General features: G+C 35.3%; 1 protein-coding gene and 1 pseudogene across 1 annotated transcript; both read left to right on the forward strand.

Annotated features, from left to right (window-relative positions):
- Positions 1-11604: 11604 nt before the first annotated feature.
- Positions 11605-12286, forward strand: LOC149222301 (uncharacterized). The gene has a single exon (XM_089383074.1). It carries the CDS (start codon positions 11756-11758, stop codon positions 12284-12286), a length of 531 nt encoding a protein of 176 aa, XP_089239200.1. The 5' UTR covers positions 11605-11755.
- Positions 12287-13042: 756 nt separating this feature from the next.
- On the forward strand, positions 13043-13378 carry LOC149222302 (ubiquitin-conjugating enzyme E2 28 pseudogene; annotated as a pseudogene).
- Positions 13379-20163: the final 6785 nt, after the last annotated feature.

Raw genomic sequence — 20163 nt, forward strand, 5'->3', positions numbered from 1 at the left:
GAGCTTTATGGGAATCTGTTGCCAAGGGAGCATTAATGGACTGGATTTGGGGGGAACGGTTGAATTCAAATTCAAAAGGTGCTATAAAATACAAAGGGCTTCCCAGCAAAAAACACTTGGTCATTTGAAAATTGAGCTATCATGCACCCCACGTCTTCCGAATCGAGCCCTGTTCATCCTGTGGAGAGCATTGGTTGAGCACCTGAGTAAACGGATGAGATATTTCTAGACGAACAAGATGGCAGCATCTGAAGAATCTAGTGAAATTGCAGAGATGACCACCGAAGAAGCCGCGCAGGCCATGACCATAGAAGATTCCCCTAAGAGCACAAGGATTGTTGTGGAAATCCCTAAATCACCACACATGCCAAGACCAAAGAAATATAAATAGCCAATGATTCTAGTGTGTGTGTGCACTCAAAACCTACTGCGAACCAGATTAACAATGGAGGAAAAAGGGAAAGTGGTTAACCTAGAAACCGATGAGGAGGAAGAAGATCTTGAGGATTTCATAATTGAAGAAGACGAGGACGAGGGCATGGAGGAAGAAACTGAGGCTATGCACCCTCCAACAAAGTTTCCCATGTATGTCCCCCCACGGAAGGGGAAGGAAAAGGTGCTCAAGGACCTCGATGAGAGCAAGAGCTCTTTGGAGACTCTGCTCCTCCCGAACAATATCACTTTTGAAGGAACGCACCTAGGACTGAGTGAGCAGAAGATCAACATGGAGCAAGTGAGCTTGCAGCACAACAAGGTCGTGTCTCAGAATAGGAAGATGGTATAGGTACTTGAAGAAGCCTTCCAAATGGTCCCATAGCTAGCCATCCCAGTAGAAGCACCAGCAAAGGTGCGCATCTAGAGATTAGCCACAGGGGTGCATGAGGCGCCAGAATAAATGGCTAAGGTTCAGCTAGAGATGAACCTTCAGATCACAGAGCTGTGGCTGAAGGCGCAGCCTGCAACTTGTCTAGAAGTTAAGGGAACAGCACGCTAGCGCCATTACATCAGGGCTAGAGGAGATCAACAGTGCAATAAGGGACTACACCAGAATGGTAGAAGAATCATTCGAGGTCCTCACAAATCTACAGGAGGACCCAACCATATAATGATTAGAAACAGAGGTGTGTGAGCTACAATAGTAGTACGACAATGTCAAAGGGAATGCACAAAAGGTGGCCCTCACAAAATGACTCGCGCGAATGCAACGAGCCAAAGTGCTTAAAGAGAAAGTAGACACAACGCGACATAAAGAAGTAGTTTTGAAGGTGCATGTTCAGCCTTGGATCGATGAGGCCTTCGTAATCATAGTAACAATTGAAGGCAAGCTGGCGTAGATGCAGGGGACATAGGAACAGATGCAGGGGAGTAGTTCTGACACCATGGTCTTGGAACAATGCGTACAAGAGATACAACAGGTAGTCACTCAATGTTGCCAACCTTGTAGCAGTCCAAGCAGAGTTGGGAGGTCTCCTCGCAAAGATCTCTGCACCGACAGAGTGAATCGAGGGCGAGTCATGATGTTTGTGTTGGGGGGTTGTTGGGCATGGGATCCCCCCAAGGCAAGTTTTGGGGCTTAAATCCCAAGATTTGAATAAGTCCATTGTAAAGACTCTGCAATTTGTGGGGGCAGAGCGCGAAGTTGTAATAGAGTGATAGGGTTGCCCACCCTTACCTTTGTAAATGTAGTGTCAGTTTGAGAGATCTACCCATGGTCCACGAACCATGGGATTGTATAAATAGAGCGAGGCTCTAAGTTTAAAGAGATAATCTAAGGAGAGAAGGAAAACAATCCATGAAGTATTGAGTCGAAGTGTAGAATTGTGTATTTGGTTCGTAGGGTAGGAGAAGGTTCTGCGGCTAAGTGCGCAGAGGCCTAGTAGTCCACAGGGCAGGTTGAGTCTGTAACTGTGGGAAGCATTAAGAAAGAGAAGTTTTACCATAATTCTTTGTATCTTTTCCTGTTTTATGCATTATTGGGTATGAATTGCAAGTTTACTGTTTATTCACTACACGAACTTATATAAATGTGTTGAGTAAGTGCATACAATACAAGTTATCTATTTATGCAAATATACCTAACTGGTATAAGAAGATAAGTAAGATCCATGGTGTGGCTTGGAGAAATAGTGCAAATCACTGCTCCAGCAGCGCGGAAGTCCCACATCCCCTGGTTAGGGCTGCGTGAAGGTGAATATAACAAGGCACAAAGGCCTCGCAGGCCAAGGAAGTGCGTGAAGTAACCTACATGAAGGTATTCACAGTTGGACTAAATCAACCCCTCAAACATCTCAAGGGTGTGGAAACCTGGTTCCAGCATCCCCCCATACTGCTTCGGGTGAGACCTCATTTCATGCTCCTCGAAATATTGCCAAAAGGGCTATTAGTACAAGGATTTGTTTGGCTAATTAAATCCGAACCTGGGTTAGGCCCCAACAAGCCAACAATTTTATTATACTTTATAATTACTTGTGATATTCTTGTGTTCTTATTAACTTTATTATGTTCTTCTTTAATCTTAGTTCATTAATAAACTACCAAAACATTAAATGAAGATCAAGGACACCAGATGTAGGTGGAAAACCAGGGAAAAACCCTAATCTTGGGGAAAACCAGTTCAACAACTCTTATTTCAATAATTTTCCTGAGATAATCCAAGACTCTTGAAATAGATGCAGACTTCCTCCACACCAAGTCAAACCTTTCCTTTTTCAGCAGATGATCACTTTCCAATACTGTCTTCAACCTATATGCAGCAGTAGCAAAAATAACACTTTTATGTAGTAGTATATTCAACCTAGCAACTTCGATCTTAATGCAACATCTTCGACCTTGAAGCACTTAGTTCTTCGACCTTCAAGCAACACTTCTACCTTGGAGCAGCACTTTGACCTTTATGTTATACTTTGACCTTCATGTCGTACTTCGACCTTGATGCAGTAAAAAAACTTCTTGATGTCGTAACATTACTTGACCTTGATGTCCTAACCCAAAAAATCCCACGTTTGAGAGAGAGAGATAACCCAAAACCTTTGATTCTTCAATTCTCCTTCTTCCACTACAACTTCACACTTTTTCACGAATTCTTCTAGGAGATCGAACTTGTGTGAGTGATTTTCCTCCAAATGAATTAAACTAATTCAATATATAGGCTTCTAGTGAGGTTGAATTTCCTATATTGAGGCTGACTTGGTGTGGAGGTGACATAATTCATTTTTTACTGAAAATAATTCTTTTTATTCAAAATCCCAAGAAGGGTCTCTTTAAATGTACAATGAATCTATTAACTTAGAATAAATCATAGAAGTCCTCAATGGGGACTTTGACCTAAAGCATGATGACCCAAGCATGAAACCCATGCCTTAATGAGTCATAATAATAATAATAATAATAATTCTTTCCATTACTTTTCATAAGTACATTTTTATTATGACTCAAATACAATTATGAAAACCAAACCTAGTTACATTTTTCAACACTCCCTCTTAACTAGCGATTTATTCATCATATACAAGTACAAGGAAGATCTCAAACTATGTAAACTATGAAGAGTTTAGGCACCGCAATTCCATGGACTAGATTCTTGACCAGGGCAATCTATCCAAGGTCTCTCAACAATTTAGGCACCACAATGCCATGGACTAGATTCCTGACAAGGGAAATCTACCTGAGTGGGACTAAGATGGACTAAATATTTTATCCTCTATAGGTGCCATTAGGATTAATTTCTAACCATCGACCCAGGGATCTAGGTACGTATCTGAGGTTAGAGATCCATGACCAATGCCACCCTCCCTACTTCGGGAACTAGACATCAACACAAAGTTCCAGCCAGATGTCCTCCCAGGAAATGTGTCTTACACAGAAAGCCTCAACACTCCTAATTATTCCAATCAATAACAAATCCTCCTAGATGAAATAGATCAGTAACAAATATCTCTCATGTAACATGCATGCTATCAAACTCAAATATATTTACTTGTACAAGCACAACCCTAATCAGTAATAATCTTTCAAATGTGCATAAGTAAACACAAACCTTTGGGATCTTCCATACAACTGATGTTGCTTCTGAATTTATCATATTAGGACTTTGAAACGAATCTTGACAGAAGATTCCTCAATCATACATCTTCCTTTCCTACTTATGCAACAATATATTCTACAAACAGGTCCTTCTTTTATTATCTCAGCAACTCCTCAAAATGCATTCTCCAATTTTCTTCTTTCAGGGTGTCCATCATGACTATAGTATGTTTTCCCTCCTAACTAGGGACTTGTTTCCATGAATACAAGAGTGACGTGTCCTTCTATTAATCATGGCCTTCACTAATACTTACAGTTGTTATTCCTAGTCTAATGCATGACACATGAAGTAGAGAACCATATCCATCACTCCCTATTAACCAGGGAGGATCTAATCATTCCTATACAAGGAATATACCCATGCTCCCTCTTAACCTAGGGAGATCAACTTCTTTTGTACGACATCGGAGAATATTTCATGGCTTCCATCCTTCTTATTAAAGTTATCATGACCATCATCATCCATATAACTTTCTTCATCATGCTTATCATATCAACTTTACTTATGAACATCTTCATCGTCTTGAAGATTATGTACCTACACAACGTAGATAGAAAGTACAACAAAATCTATAGAATCATGAAGTTAACCTCATAAAAATCATACAATAATGGAAGCATTAGACTTTATAAACATAATTAGTAAGATACTTTACTTCTATACTTCAACTTCTTGCCCACGTTTTGTTACAAACCCTAAATCACATCAACAACTCAAGATATAAATCTCATTATATATAGAGCTTCAATATTTCTTTCAGAGATATGAAAAACTCTTTTATAACATATAGAAAACCATAGAGACCATTATAACAATGCATATAACAACTTTAAGAATTCATATTTTATAATTCCTACTAGGATTTCATTAAAACCCTTGATTTCATACATGAGATTCAATAATCAAAACCAAACACAGCTCAATCAACAACATGACTAGTTTCTACTAGGGTTTGAAAGAAACCATAGACTTTCATTTACTAATTCTCAACAATCAAATTGATCACAATACAATTTTAGGTTTTTATCAACCTTTCATAAATCCCATATTTGTCAAATCATATAACAAATAATTTAACTTCTACTAAGGTTTAGCTACAAAACCCTAGAATTCCCAAACAATATCATCCTAGAATATCAAACATTGACTAGGGCTTAGCTCCAAACCATAGGATTTATGACTTTCTATAATTAGGTCAAAACATATGCATTCTATTATTTCATCATCATGCATAATCATATCATAACATCATATGTAAGGCAAACCCAAAGACACAAAGAAATTAAAGTCAGACATATAACAAACTTGATCAGACAAACAAACATATACTTAGGGATTCATTCCTAGGTAATAAGGGTCTTACTCATAAAGCCTAAATATCTAGGGTTTCAACACATAACATAGCAAACCCTATATTACCAAAAATTTAAAGGTTTTGGGTTTCAGATATCGCCTTTCAACCCTAACAAGTTAGGTTTTTCATAGTCATATGAAAACCCCAAACATGACATCATCAAAGCATCAAAAATTTTCTTTAGACTTCATCAATAACCCTAAGTAGGCTATGGTTTCACACATTATCATCGACATACCCTTAATTTATGGTTTTACAGAGAACCTCTTTAGGGTTCCACAAGAATAATCAAATATGTGAGGAGGGTAGATTTATCTAATGATGTATCACCCAATCAAGAATCTTTACAATTCAAGAGTGCTAGCCACAACAATGTTAGTAATGTAGAATAGATTACCAAAAATAATGAATATACCTTTATCATGAATAGAACAAAGCTTATGGTCTAAGGCATACCTTTGTTTCTTAACAAACCTTTTAATCCCAATTCTTTTTCTTCTGATGCCTTCTTTCATAATCCTTGAGTATTCAGTAAGCCTTTTCTAAACAAGGAAAATATGAATAGAAATGTGATTAGTGTTTAATATAAAAAAAAGTTATATAAGTAAGTGAAACCATAAATAAAAGATAATACAAGGAGTGAGATACTTATCTTTGGAAAGTGGTGAGGGTGAGGGCTCCTTATTAGTCCAAACTTGAGGGATATGTAATGGATAGAGTCCCTAACAAATAGATACTTGACTTAGGATCCTTCCATCTTGTTCTTCTTTGGTGAAGCTTCTTTGGAGAAGTTTGCTTGATCTCTGTCCCTTCTTTTATTCCCTAGATTCTTATTACAATCCCTTTTATAGTGACCCATCTTGTGATAACTATAGAATTGGCCCTTTGGATTTCTTGAAGGTTCATTTATTCTCGTGATGAGTGGAAAAATCATTTGAGATGTTCTCTTATTCACTCTCCTTGTTGATTACAAAATATATTTTGTCTCCTTTGGTGACCGCATGCATTCCATCCACTATTAGGCTCATGGCCAAAACCTTTCTTTCTCTAAACTTTTGTTAATTTGATGCACTTGATTCATCTATATACTATATCCAAAACTTTATTCTTTTCAATGATTAGATCTATCCTTTTCTTTCACTACCTATAATTTGATGCTCATTCTAATTTTTTCTCTCCCTTTATGGAGTTAGACATTTTCCTTGAAGGTAGTAAACTCCTTTCCTTGTAAGGTATCCTTGTAAGGTCTCCTTGTAAGGTCTCCTTATATGATCCCTACTCAACTTATTGAGATTCCTTAGTCTTCTTTCAATAGATATTCAACCTACCTTTTTCTTTCTTCTTCACCTTAACTCTAGTACCATGTTAGAAAATTGGAAAGGCAAAAAGATTTTCTTGTACTTGATAATTACTTGTGAGATTCTTGTTTTCTTATTAACTTTGTTATGTTCTTATTTTATCTTAGTTCAGCAAGCAATTAACAAAGAAATATCATGAAGATCAAGGACACCAGATGTAGGCGAATAGCTAGGGAAAAACCCCAATCTTGTGGAAAACAAAGTCAACAACTCTTCCTTCAATAGTTTTCCTGAGATAATCCAAGACTCTTGACATAGACATAGACTTCCTGCACACCAAGTCATCCCTTTCCTTTTTCAGCAGATGATCACTTTCTAATACTATCTTTGACCTAGATGCAGCGGTAGCAATAACAAAACTTCGATACAATAATATTTTCAACCTAGAAACTTTGATCTTAATGCAACAACTTCGACCTTAAAGCACTTAGCTCGTCGACCTTGAAGCAACACTTCTACCTTGGAGCAGCACTTTGACCTTGACGTCGTACTTTAACCTTGATGTCATACTTCAACCTTGATGTCATAACAGAACTTCTTGATGTCATAACAAAACTTTGACATTGATGTTGAAGCCCATAAAATCATGCGTTTGGGAGAGAAAGATAACCCAAAACCTTTGATCCTTCAATTTTCCTTCTTCTATTGCAACTTGGGATTTTTTCACAGCTTATTCTTGGAGATCGAACTTTTGTGAGTGATTTTCCTCCAAATGAATTGAACTGCTACGATATATAGGCTTCTAGTGAGGTCGAATTACCTTTTTTGAGGCCGAATTTATCTTTTCTTGAGGCTGACTTGGTGTGGAGGTGACAAAATTCATTTCTTACTAAAAAAAATGTTTTCACATGATTCAAAAGCACAAGAAGGGTCTCTTTAAATGTACAATGACCCTATTGACTTGGAATAAATCCTAGAAGTACTCAATGGGGACTTTGACCTAAAACATGATGATGCAAGCATGAAACCCATGCTTTAATAAGTCGTAATAATAATAATAAAATTTATTTTCATTATTTTTCATAAGTAAATTTTTATTATGACTCAAATACAATTATGAAGATCGAACCTAGTTACATTTTTCAACATGTCCCATAATGGCCCTACTCCTTAATGCTTCACCAGCGTACTGTTGACTATTTGTTGGGCCGCCAAATTAACCTCAATTTTCACTCCATTTTCACCTTTATCCTCATTTTGTCACCTCATTTCATCATATTATCATTACATAACCCTATATTTCCATTACCATATGAGTTTATATTCTCATTTTCCAAAGTTATTAATTTCATGTATTTAGAGTGAATTTATGATTAAAAGTTAGAGAAATAACATGTATTTGCTTATACCTAAAAGTGGCTTGAGTTTGATGACATGTGTAGATCATTTGGAAGATTCCAAGGCACCCTTATGTGGCCTCCCAAGATCAAATTCGAATTTCAACTCAAGAGGTGGACCATATTCCAAGGAGAAAGATCATGGAGATTTTGATGTGTCATGGGATTTGTATCTAGTATTTAGGGATAAGTTGAGACAAGTATGGGTCTAGTAGATATTTAAGGGATTTATATTTATTGAGTAGATATCCCTAATTCATGTATAAATAAGAGGAGCATCCTCCAAATCATGTTATGATGGAGAGGAAGGAGAGAAAACAATTATCAGTTACTCATTAGCACCAAATTTATGATTGTTCATTCAACATGAATAATATTATTTTCTCCAAATCATGAGTTATGAGTGTTGTTTGATTCTTAAGCTGTGATAGTTGTTCATGTGTGCTCATTGAGGAATGGAAGGATCCCCATACTGAGATAAGTGCACTTTGTTGTAAAGTAATGTTGTGAATATACTAATTTTAATTATGATGTTTATCTTATTTCTTTCTTGTAAATACTTGTAGATAATTTTAGTATGAATTCGTGTTGTGGCCATGTTTTGTTGTGTGAAGGTTGATCTCCTTTCAATAGCTAGTTTTGATGTGAGAAGGAAAACCAGGAACTCCTAAGTTAGGAGTCTCTTCTCCATGAGCTAGATTAAATTGAAATAAGATTTACTTTCTCATATGCTTTCCTAGATTACATTTATGTGAATATTGATTCCCTTTCAGTGTCTAGAGAAATCAAGTCCTCCTAAGTTAGGAGACTCTTCTCCATTAAGAACTGAACTGAAAACAATATTTACTTGCTTTCATTTACATGCTTTCCTTCTTGCTTTCTTAGGTGTTTGGTAATGTTATTATAGGAAGGTTGTAGAAGGACAATCAGGACTCTTGAACAAGAGACTCTTCTCTATCTTCTAAAGTAAAATAATTCCATTGATCAAACATTTTTTATGCTTTCATAAAATAGATCTGATAGTTTAGATTTGTAATATGCATTTCTATTCTAAACAAACTTCTTACACCTGTTTCATCTAAGGTTCCATATATTTTGGTTTGCTTCTAATTTTACGATTCCCCGGATTGATAAATTAAATGACAGGGATTTAGCAGACAACTAAATCGCCCAACATTTTGGTGTCGTTGCCGGGGAAGCAAACTTAGATGTAAGCTAGTTAAGAAGATTGTTTAGGAAGAATTCTAATTTAGGATCATTTAGGGTTAATTGCATTTAGGAATTTTCATTTAAGTTTATTCTCATATAGAAAACATAGAAATAGAACACAAATAAGAAAACCCCCCATTCACTAAAAAAAAAACAAAAACACAATAAAGATCCATATGTATATATGGAAAAACTATGGGTATAAGTTTGGAACAACTCGCTCAGATCCTAGCAAGTGTTAGGATCTCCTCTTCTTGCGAAGAAGAGATCTTGACAGCAGCCAAAAGCTTAACTACTCCTCTAGAAGAAAACAATGAATTAACATTTGAAGAATCATCCTGTATATCTAATGATGAACAATTATTTGAACATGAGAATGAGGAGGACGAAGAGAAGTTGTAGCACGATCTGAATGAGAGTGGAAATCACCCCTATGAAAGCCTTATCGACAAGTGGTTTCGATGGTTTCAAACAAGTACAAGGTTAGATCGATTTTTTTTTTATTTCATTAGATCATACTCACAAAAACTAGATTCGATCATCCTTGTATATTATCATTTTAAAATTGCGAAATTGAAAATGAATATATTTTTACTACTATTGCGTGAATGGTTACTTTGGAAATTTAATTACACGTAATAGTTTGTAATTTTCAATTAGCATAGAGTAGGTAGGATCATATTTTATGTTTCGAATAAGTATGCTCTCCTCCTGCGTTTTCACACGATCTCGAGGATCAGAAAGTAGAATGTTTATAAATTTTTTCAGAGTTTGCAATATAGTTGTCTCCATTTGCTAAAAAGTTTTCATCCTAAATCAATAAATTTTCCATATTGTATTAGGATTAAAATAAAATTTAAATTCTTTAAAAACAATATAAAAATTAGAATAAATTCAATTTAAAAAAAAAATGATTTTCACATAAAAATTCTTAGGAATAAATTTAATTTATTTTTATTTTTATTTATTTATTTTGATAGTAACTAGGAATAGATTTTTATTTTTTTTAGTTTAAAAAAAATAAAAATTGATTTACTAATTTAAAAAAAAAACAAAACAAAACAAAATAAATCAATTTTTTTTTTTTTAAGTTAGAAAAAAACATAAAAAAATCAAAAACAAATTAAAAAAATCATTTTTCTTAATAATAAATCAAATTACATTTCTTTTTAGAGATTTTAGTTTAAAAAAAATTAAAAAATAAAAATAAAAAATAGGATTTAATTAAAAAAAAAAAACAATTTTAGTTTAAAAAAAAAAATTAGTTTAAAAAATTTATGTAAAAAAAAAATAAAAAAAATTGCAAAGTGTCTTGCCAGATCCCGCTTTCACGTAGTTGTTGCAGCACCCTTCAACAGATCTGCCTGATCCATCTGAATTAACGTTGAGAAATTCATCAACATTGACAGATCTGCCAGATCCATTGCAACACGTAACTGGTTTGAGTGATTCAGCAACATTGACCGATCTGCCCACGCAGCTTGCTTCAGGATCTGAAGTAAGAAAATATTTAACGCAGCACACTTCATCAGACCTACGTGATCCATCTGATTTAAGAAATTCAACGTTGAGAAATACATCTACAATGATAGATTTGCCAAATCCTTCCACGCAGTTTGCTTCATCAGCGCAGCAAGTTTCAGGATCGAAGCACGTATCTGGTTCTTCAACGTTGACAGAGTTGCCCACGCATCTTGCTTCACCCACGCAGCTTGCTTCAGGTTCTGTATTGAAAAACTCTTCAACGCAGCAAATATCAGGATTGCAACACATTTCTGATTTGTCTTCAACGTAGCAAACATCAGGATTACTACACGTTTCTGGTTTGACTTCAACGCAGCATGCTTTTGGATTGCACCACGTACCTGAATTGTCATCACATTCTTTACTTCAATCCTCAGATCTATCAGATTCCTCATCTCATCATCCAGCTCCAGAACAAACATCGATGTAAATTCTTTTGTGGCGGTTTCAACTGCCCTCAATTTTGCATGCATCTGTTAAACTCGGTTAGAGAAAAATCCTCCTAAAATCGGCCTTTCTGTTTCAATTAAATGTTATCCTATCTGCATGATATCAATATCCCAGGAATAGACATGGTCAACCATGTCTAATCCAAAATTAATTTGTGATTCAGAAAGACTTCTCTGACATCGAAGATCTATACCACTCAGAGGGCTTGAACATTCTATTACCGCTTTTTCAGGATTTGATAATTCTCTTACCTAATTTGATGGGATGTTGTTGGCAGGTAGACCATAATTTGCCCCTAACACAGAAAAGTATAATTTGATGCGGGAATTCAAATCGAGACATATGTCGACCCAACAACACATTTGGGGTAGAGAATAGATCTTACACGGAATTTGTGATATGCCCCTCTCTTGCCAAATCATTATCATTAGCACCATCCATGATTGTTACTGTTCCCTGTAATTTTAGGAGAGGCATGATATTAGCATCATCGTCATCGACTCCCACTGCAGAATTGGGTCGTCATATAAGCCATGGCCATACCACTTTGAGGTTTTCTATATCTATGGCAAGAATTATTTATCAGAGAAGAAACCCTAGAAAAGAAATAATAAATAGTAGAGTTGGGCGGATAAGGGCTGTGGTGGTGGATTCCTCTGACAGCGCGCACGAAAATTCATGGCAGTTTTTGAAGCGAATGGAGCAAGCCTGGTTTATTTCAAAGCAACCAAGACCAGTGTGTTGTTCTTCATGTGATGCAAATGGATATGTAGAGTGTAAATGGTGTAGAGGGACTGGGTTTTTTATACTTGGAGATAATATTCTTTGTGAAGTCCCGTCATGGAATACAACGTGCGTAATTTGCATGGGTCAGGGTTCAGTACACTGTTCTGATTGCAAAGGAACAGGGTTTCGAGCAAAGTGGCTAAGTCAAGGTCCTTTGAAGACGGCTGAAAATGAATCTGAGTGAAGTAAATTTAAATGCATCCTAAAAGTTTTATGTGGTTGGGAGCTTGGATATTCCTTATTAACTTAACCAGTGGAGTTGAAGCTTGCATTGAAACTAATAAGCATTTTCAGTGAGTTCTGTAACCCGTGACACATCTAAAGGAAGGGCTAGTGTCATATTTTGGAAAAGGTTGACTACTTTTATAAGTTTATAGTATATACTAGTTGAAAATGCCTACTAAAAGTGATGGCGTCATCTCTGAACAGTTGGCACGTAGATGCAGTGTTCTTGACATTTCTCGTCATTTGTTCTCTAGGGCATTTTTCTTGGCACTTGTGATCCTTCATTTTGGTGATAAGTCAAGTAAGATCCACTGAAAAGACGCTGGTAGCTGATGGCATTGTGATATTGAAGACAGTTGTTTGTGTACTATGCTGATTCTTCCGAACATGGCACAATTGCAAGCTATAGTTAAGAAATTTTGGCTGTAGTGTGATTCCGTATCTGAAGATAATCTGACCTCCTGTGACAACACCCAAGAAGGAGCTGAAGCGCTTTCATCATGCACCCTGATGGATTCTGGTATTGTGAAGGAAGAATCAAGAAATAAGTGTCTTCTGGTCCACTGCGTGTAAGAAAGGAAGGCAGGGGCTGATTTTCTTCTCCGATCTATTCGCCTGAGGATCTCTGTTAACAGTGTTTTCGCATTATTGTTGGCGCAATGGATCCAGTGCAGGTCCAGTAGTAGATGATATGTTTCATTGGCAGGCAACTATCATGGGACCTTCTGACAGTCCCTATGCAGGGGGTGTATTTCTTGTGACTATTCATTTTCCTCCTGATTATCCATTCAAGCCCCTGAAGGTTGCATTTAGGACTAAAGTTTTCCACCCAAATATAAATAACAATGGAAGTATCTACCTTGAAATCTTGAAGGAACAGTGGAGTCCTGCTTTGACAATCTGCAAGGTTTTGCTCTCAATTTGCTCTTTGTTGATGGATCCAAACCCAGATGATCCTCTTGTACCAGAGATTGCTCATATGTACAAGACTGATAGGGGCAAATATGAGTCCACTGCACGGAGTTGGACTCAGAAATATGCAATGGGTTAACTTTAAAAACTATATATCAGTGATGGAACTTTAGCCCTAAGTTGGAATTTCTTCCAAGTCAATGACTTGTTTGCTTGTAAGAAATGTTTTCTTAAGATAAGTGCTTTCTCCAAATTAAAAAAAAAAAAAAAAAAAAAAAAAAACCAATTAAAAAAAAAAATTCAAAATAATTTAAAAAAAAAACAAATCAAAGCCATTAAAAAAAATATTAGAACAATTCAAAAAAATAAAAATAAAAAAACCAATTAAAAAAAAATAAAAAAAATTCAAAATAATTAAAAAAAAAAAAAAAAAAAAAAAATTTGCAAATGGAAATTTCTTAACAGCTGGAAACATTTTATGCTACTTGTCTTGTTGGAGTTAGGAACTAGCGCACAAAGGCAACAGGTAAAAAATTCATTTCATTTTATTTTGTTGCTAGCATTTATACTTGTATTTTATGTTCTTCAAAAAGCTCTCACAATTTTCATGCAAGATTTGAACTGAGCTTTGACAGGTGCGTGATGATCCAAGTCCATGAAGATGTGATTTCTCGAAATCACATTCATTATTGAAGCTTTAAGGAGTTAATTACAAATGTCGTGACATTTGTGGCTACAAAGAAATGTTTTGTTGTCATGATTTGTTTCCCACACTTCTCTTTCAAAGCCTCATCAGTCATCCATGTTAAAGTCCATTGATTCATTGCCTTATCCATCATGACTTCATACATGTCTACTTTTCTGAGTCGCATACATTTTTGCCTATCTTTCAGTTCATCCTTTTTACCTCATGAATAAACCATCCATCTCTCTACATTGCCTTGCTTTCCTTGCCATAAAAAATGTTTGACCATAACATCTTGTATCTATAGACCTACCAATCATTTGTACGAACTCGCGTTGACTGATGTGGGATTCCTTAAGGCCCACCTTTCAACAAGTCTTGACCCATCGACCTCAGCACTTTATCTGGGATAAAGACTAGAGTCATTAATAGTACCTTGAGGCTTGCATGCCCTAATGGCAAGTCTTCTCGCCAACGAACAATGGGAATACATTAATGTCCCTTGTTTGTTGGATCTTGCAAGTGGCTCGACATCAGCTCATTCATTCGCACTTCGCAAGATGTACTTGGGTACCTTGGCACTCATTGAAATTAATGGTGAGTTTGCCTCGCATTGGTTAACGACATTCATCAATGGTCGGTAATCCAATGACTTCTTTCCATGTTCAACATCGACACATTCATTCACATGGAAAGAATTGTGCCACGATATGGGACAAGACGAAGACTATATGATTCAAGAGAAGATTCAACAAGTTCAGTAATAGTAATAAAAGATCCACATTTGCAACTTCATCCATAATATATGCAACCAAGACACAGATCACATTCTTGTATTCTTCATTCCATGATTCAACAGCAGAAGCCACACTTTTCTACATATACACAGTTTGTCCACTCAGGTAAGTAAAGGTATGTTATTTTCTAACTTTTTATCATACAATTCCTTTAATACTAAAATTATAATTTTTGGAAAATGTTTCACCATGTTCATATTCACATCCATACTCCATGATCACCTTCCATATGTCATATATATCCTTTCTACACATATCATCCTAACCAACATACTTTTTCCAACCAACTACTATTGCATTATGATTCAAAAGTTACATGTTTTGCAAAATAATGATCAAAGAAAGAATGGTTGATTAAATGTTTTCCAAGTCTTTTGATGCAACACAAAAACAATGAAAGTATTGTTACACAAGAACCAATACTAAGCAAATTTTGGTTGTTACACAAGAACCAACCAAAATAATATGTTGCAATCAATTAAATGTTTTCAAAGTCTTTTGTTGCAACACAAAAACAATGAAAGTATTGTTACACAAGAACCAATACTAAGCAAATTTTGGTTGTTAAACAAGAACCAACCAAACTAATATGTTGCACTCGATTAAATGTTTTCAAATTCTTTTGATGCAACACAAAAACAATGAAAGTATTGTTACACAAGAACCAATACTAAACAAATTTTGGTTGTCACACAAGAACCAACCAAAATAATATGTTGAATCAAATGTTTTTAAGAGAGAAGACTTTGCAAAAAGGAACAAGGTTGTCAAAAAGAAAATTATGTGAAGTTAAAAAATCGATATCAGCCAAAGTTCATGTAACAGCAAGACAATTCAAAAGATCAAATCATGATCAATGTAATAGATTGCATGAGGACATGCAATAACTTAAGTTGGGGGGTATGTTGGGCCGCCAAATTAACCTCAATTTTCACTCCATTTTCACCTTTATCCTCATTTTGTCACCTCATTTCATCATATTATCATTACATAACCCTATATTTCCATTACCATATGAGTTTATATTCTCATTTTCCAAAGTTATTAATTTCATGTATTTAGAGTGAATTTATGATTAAAAGTTAGAGAAATAACATGTATTTCAAGGAAAATTTTAAGGATGGAAAATTTTCTTGAAGTTTAAAACATTGGCGAATCTCACTAATCCCTAATATGCAAATTATAAATGTTTATTGATATATTTGTAAAATTGATCAAATTTATAATTATTTTATATATAGTCTCTCTATAATGTTGGCGATTTTTAAGGTAAAATAATTTTATATTCTAAAATTTGGGCGAATCGTCTTTTATAAAATTGGAAATTGGCGAATCTTTTTTGTGGAAAAATCATGGAAAATTAGCCCACTGGGCGAACATTAGCCCCTAAAATTTTCCATGATGTATTTTCTTATACCTAAAAGTGGCTTGAGTTTGATGACATGTGTAGATCATTTGGAAGCTTCCAAGGCACCCTTATGTGGCCTCCCAAGATCAAATTCGAAATTCAACTCAATAGGTTGACCATATTCCAAGGAGAAAGATCATGGAGATTTTGATGTGTCATGGGATTTGTATCTAGTATTTAGGGATAAGTTGAGACAAGTATGGGTCTAGTAGATATTTAAGGGATCTACATTTATTGAGTAGATATCCCTAATTCATGTATAAATAAGAGGAGCATCCTCCAAATCATGTTATGATGGAGAGGAAGGAGAGAAAACAATTATCAATTACTCATTAGCACCAAATTTATGATTGTTCATTCAACATGAATAATATCATTTTCTCCAAATCATGAGTTATGAGTGTTGTTTGATTCTTAAGTTGTGATAGTTGTTCATGTGTGCTCATTGAGGAATGGAAGGATCCCCATACTGAGATAAGTGCACTTTGTTGTAAAGTAATGTTGTGAATATACTAATTTTAATTATGATGTTTATCTTATTTCTTTCTTGTAAATACTTGTAGATAATTTTAGTATGAATTCATGTTGTGGCCATGTTTTGTTGTGTGAAGGTTGATCTCCTTTCAATAGCTAGTTTTGATGTGAGAAGGAAAACCAGGAACTCCTAAGTTAGGAGTCTCTTCTCCATGAGCTAAATTAAATTGAAATAAGATTTACTTTCTCATATGCTTTCCTAGATTACATTTATGTGAATATTGATTCCCTTTCAGTATCTAGAGAAATCAAGTCCTCCTAAGTTAGGAGACTCTTCTCCATTAAGAACTGAACTGAAAACAATATTTACTTGCTTTCATTTACATGCTTTCCTTCTTGCTTTCTTAGGTGTTTGGTAATGTTATTATAGGAAGGTTGTAGAAGAACAATCAGGACTCTTGAACAAGAAACTCTTCTCTATCTTCTAAAGTAAAATAATTCCATTGATCAAACATTTTTTATGCTTTCATAAAATAGATCTGATAGTTTAGATTTGTAATATGCATTTCCATTCTAAACAAACTTCTTACACCTATTTCATCTAAGGTTCCATATATTTTGGTTTGCTTCTAAGTTCACGATTCCCCGGATTGATAAATTAAATGACAGGGATTTAGCAGAAAACTAAATCGCCCAACACTATTCCAATTCCTTTTTCCACTACTGCTAATTCTTACAGTCAGTTTCAACCACCCAACCAGGAATTTTCCATGCTTTCTTGTACCAAGTACATAATTTCCATTAGATTAATTTGAATTGAAAAAATTTCAATTCATACCTCATTGGTGGCCCATCAATAAGGTACACTCGCAATTTTATTTACTCCTGTCACAAAAAGTCAAACTATCTCTTTGACCAAATCATCATGTATAAACATATAAACATAACACATCAGGTTATCTCAAACACAACCATCATAATCAAAATAATATATCACATGTAACCATCATAAATCATAGTCATATATCACATGCATTATTAAAAACTGAAATAAAATATTGATACTTATCTTTCAATGATTATTTGCTTCTACCTTTGTTCTTTATCCTTTTTGTAGGCACACTGAATTGGTTGCAAAACCTGGCAAGTATCCAGTGCCTTCTCTTTAAGCAACAAGGGAATCTAGAGACTGAACTACCTCCTCCCTTAATATCAGCAACAAGGGTATCCCAAGACTAAACCGCCTCAACCCTCAATAACAACAAGGCCCAGACAATCATGTACCTACCTATCTCATCACATTGTACAACACATACACATACACAATGTACAACACAACACATACACCAACACAGGTGTACAACATGATACATATACCTACACTCGGTGTACAGTAGGACACATACACCTACTCTTAGTGTAAAACACAACACATACACCTACACCCGATGTAAAATGGCACACATACACCTACACCCAGTGTACAACAAGACATACATGTATACCCAAGGTATAACACAATACATATAAATACACATCATACAATACCATGAATACACAGGCCATGATACGAGTACACAATACTTGTAACACGATACCAAATATACACAACACAACATGTACGATGTGTACACAATACCACATATAAATAGTGCCACCTGGACAACGTGTACATACCACCTACACAACATGTACATAACACCACAAGCACATAGCTCCACATGTACAACATGTACAGAACACCACATGCACACAATACCATATGTACAGCATGCACACAACACCATATGTACCTAGCACCACATGTACAACATGCACACAACACCATGTGTACACAACATCGCATATCTAAAATGCCCACGGAACCATATGTACACAACATTGCATATATAACACATACATAGCATTAAATGTACATAGAACCACTATACAACATGTACACATCACCATATGTATATAGCATTACATATACAACACATACACAACATTATAAGAAAACAGTACCATATATGCAACATGCACACAACACTGTATATACACAATATTGTATATAAACAGGCACACAACACTGTATATGAAACATGCACACAACACCATAGGTACATTATGTACAACAATTATATGACAATAGTATTACACACCCATAAACCACACTGTCTCTACCAGGAAACCTTACTTTAAGTGTCTTGTCCCAGCATGCCACAAATGGCATTGCTTTCATTTTGCTAACATATCCTTTAGCGTTACTTTTCCATGACATAAACACAAGCATAGTACAATCACATAATACCAAATCATATCCACATGATACTCACCACATAAATATGTTAGGGCTACTCTTCCCATTTGATTCCTCATAAAAAAAACCTCTTCATGCCATTCACCTGCATATGCAATCATTAGTCCACAAGAATGATCCCTGACAACCTTGTCAGATAATGACATACATACATACATACATTTATACATATATAGACATCAGCATGATCATAGTCATGACATAATTACTAGATATCACAAGGTCAAGATTAAGAGAACTCCCTTTATCTTTGCACAACATGCACAATATTGAGAACAACATTTCTCCATATAGGCAAGGAATCTGACGCCTCAAATCAATTTACTTTACATTTCTTATTACCTTTCTCATGATTGTCCCGCCACTGCCCATTTACCCCAATGGACCCAACTAGCCCAACTGGTTGTCATATTCTTGCATTCAATTGCCCTTATAAATGCATTGGCCTTCATCTAAGTCTTACATTACTTGTTAGGTTTCATTCAGATCTCCCTAAACTCCACTAAATTTCCTCTTTCCAAAATTATTCCCAATACCCTAAAAACATGGAAGGTGAGAACTAGAAATAGGAAAAATGAAAACCATGAAACACCAATAGCAACATGACACCACAAACAAAGTGACAATGCCTTACACCAAACGCAATCAAAACCCATAAATCAAGCTCAAACAAATCACAAAATATTGAAGGCACAAAACCCCCAACAAACACCATGACTCAACCCCATGGGTTCCAATGCCTCCAAGGGAAATTAAACCTGAACCATCTTCAAGATTTCATGGAAGTATCTTTTTCCATGCAATCCCTAGATCATAATATCATAAACACATAATTTTTAGTGTATAAATAAATATAACAATACACAGGTGCCTTACCTTGTTGTGTCAAGAACATTGCCTTGCAACTGAACACATCCACGCCATCTCTCAAGGGACTCCAATCCATTGACGAATTTATCCATAACTCGAAACTAGTTTATTATGCCTGTTAAATACATTTTTAGGAATATAACATATATTCACACAATGTTAGACAAAATCTAGGTTAAGAAGACTTCCTATATTCAAAGCATTCATTCGTTTGGAATTCTAGTTTCCAAACATAGCTAAAGGAATTATCAACTAATTCATTTCTTTCACCTTTTACCTTTCTACAATTGAGTCTTACTATATTCTATCACATCACCCAACTCTTAGTTATATAAACAAATCAACCGTTACATTCTCATGCTAATACCAAACACATTTCCCTACAACTTTT

This window comes from Pinus tabuliformis, chromosome Q (assembly GCF_031772625.1).
Source record: "Pinus tabuliformis cultivar Carrire ecotype Pingquan chromosome Q, CPIR1, whole genome shotgun sequence".
Classification (NCBI taxonomy): Eukaryota; Viridiplantae; Streptophyta; class Pinopsida; order Pinales; family Pinaceae; genus Pinus; species Pinus tabuliformis.

Bases quoted from the DNA above. Each gene is read 5' to 3' on its own strand.
- LOC149222301 (XM_089383074.1), top strand. From the start codon at position 11,756: ATGATTGTTACTGTTCCCTGTAATTTTAGGAGAGGCATGATATTAGCA.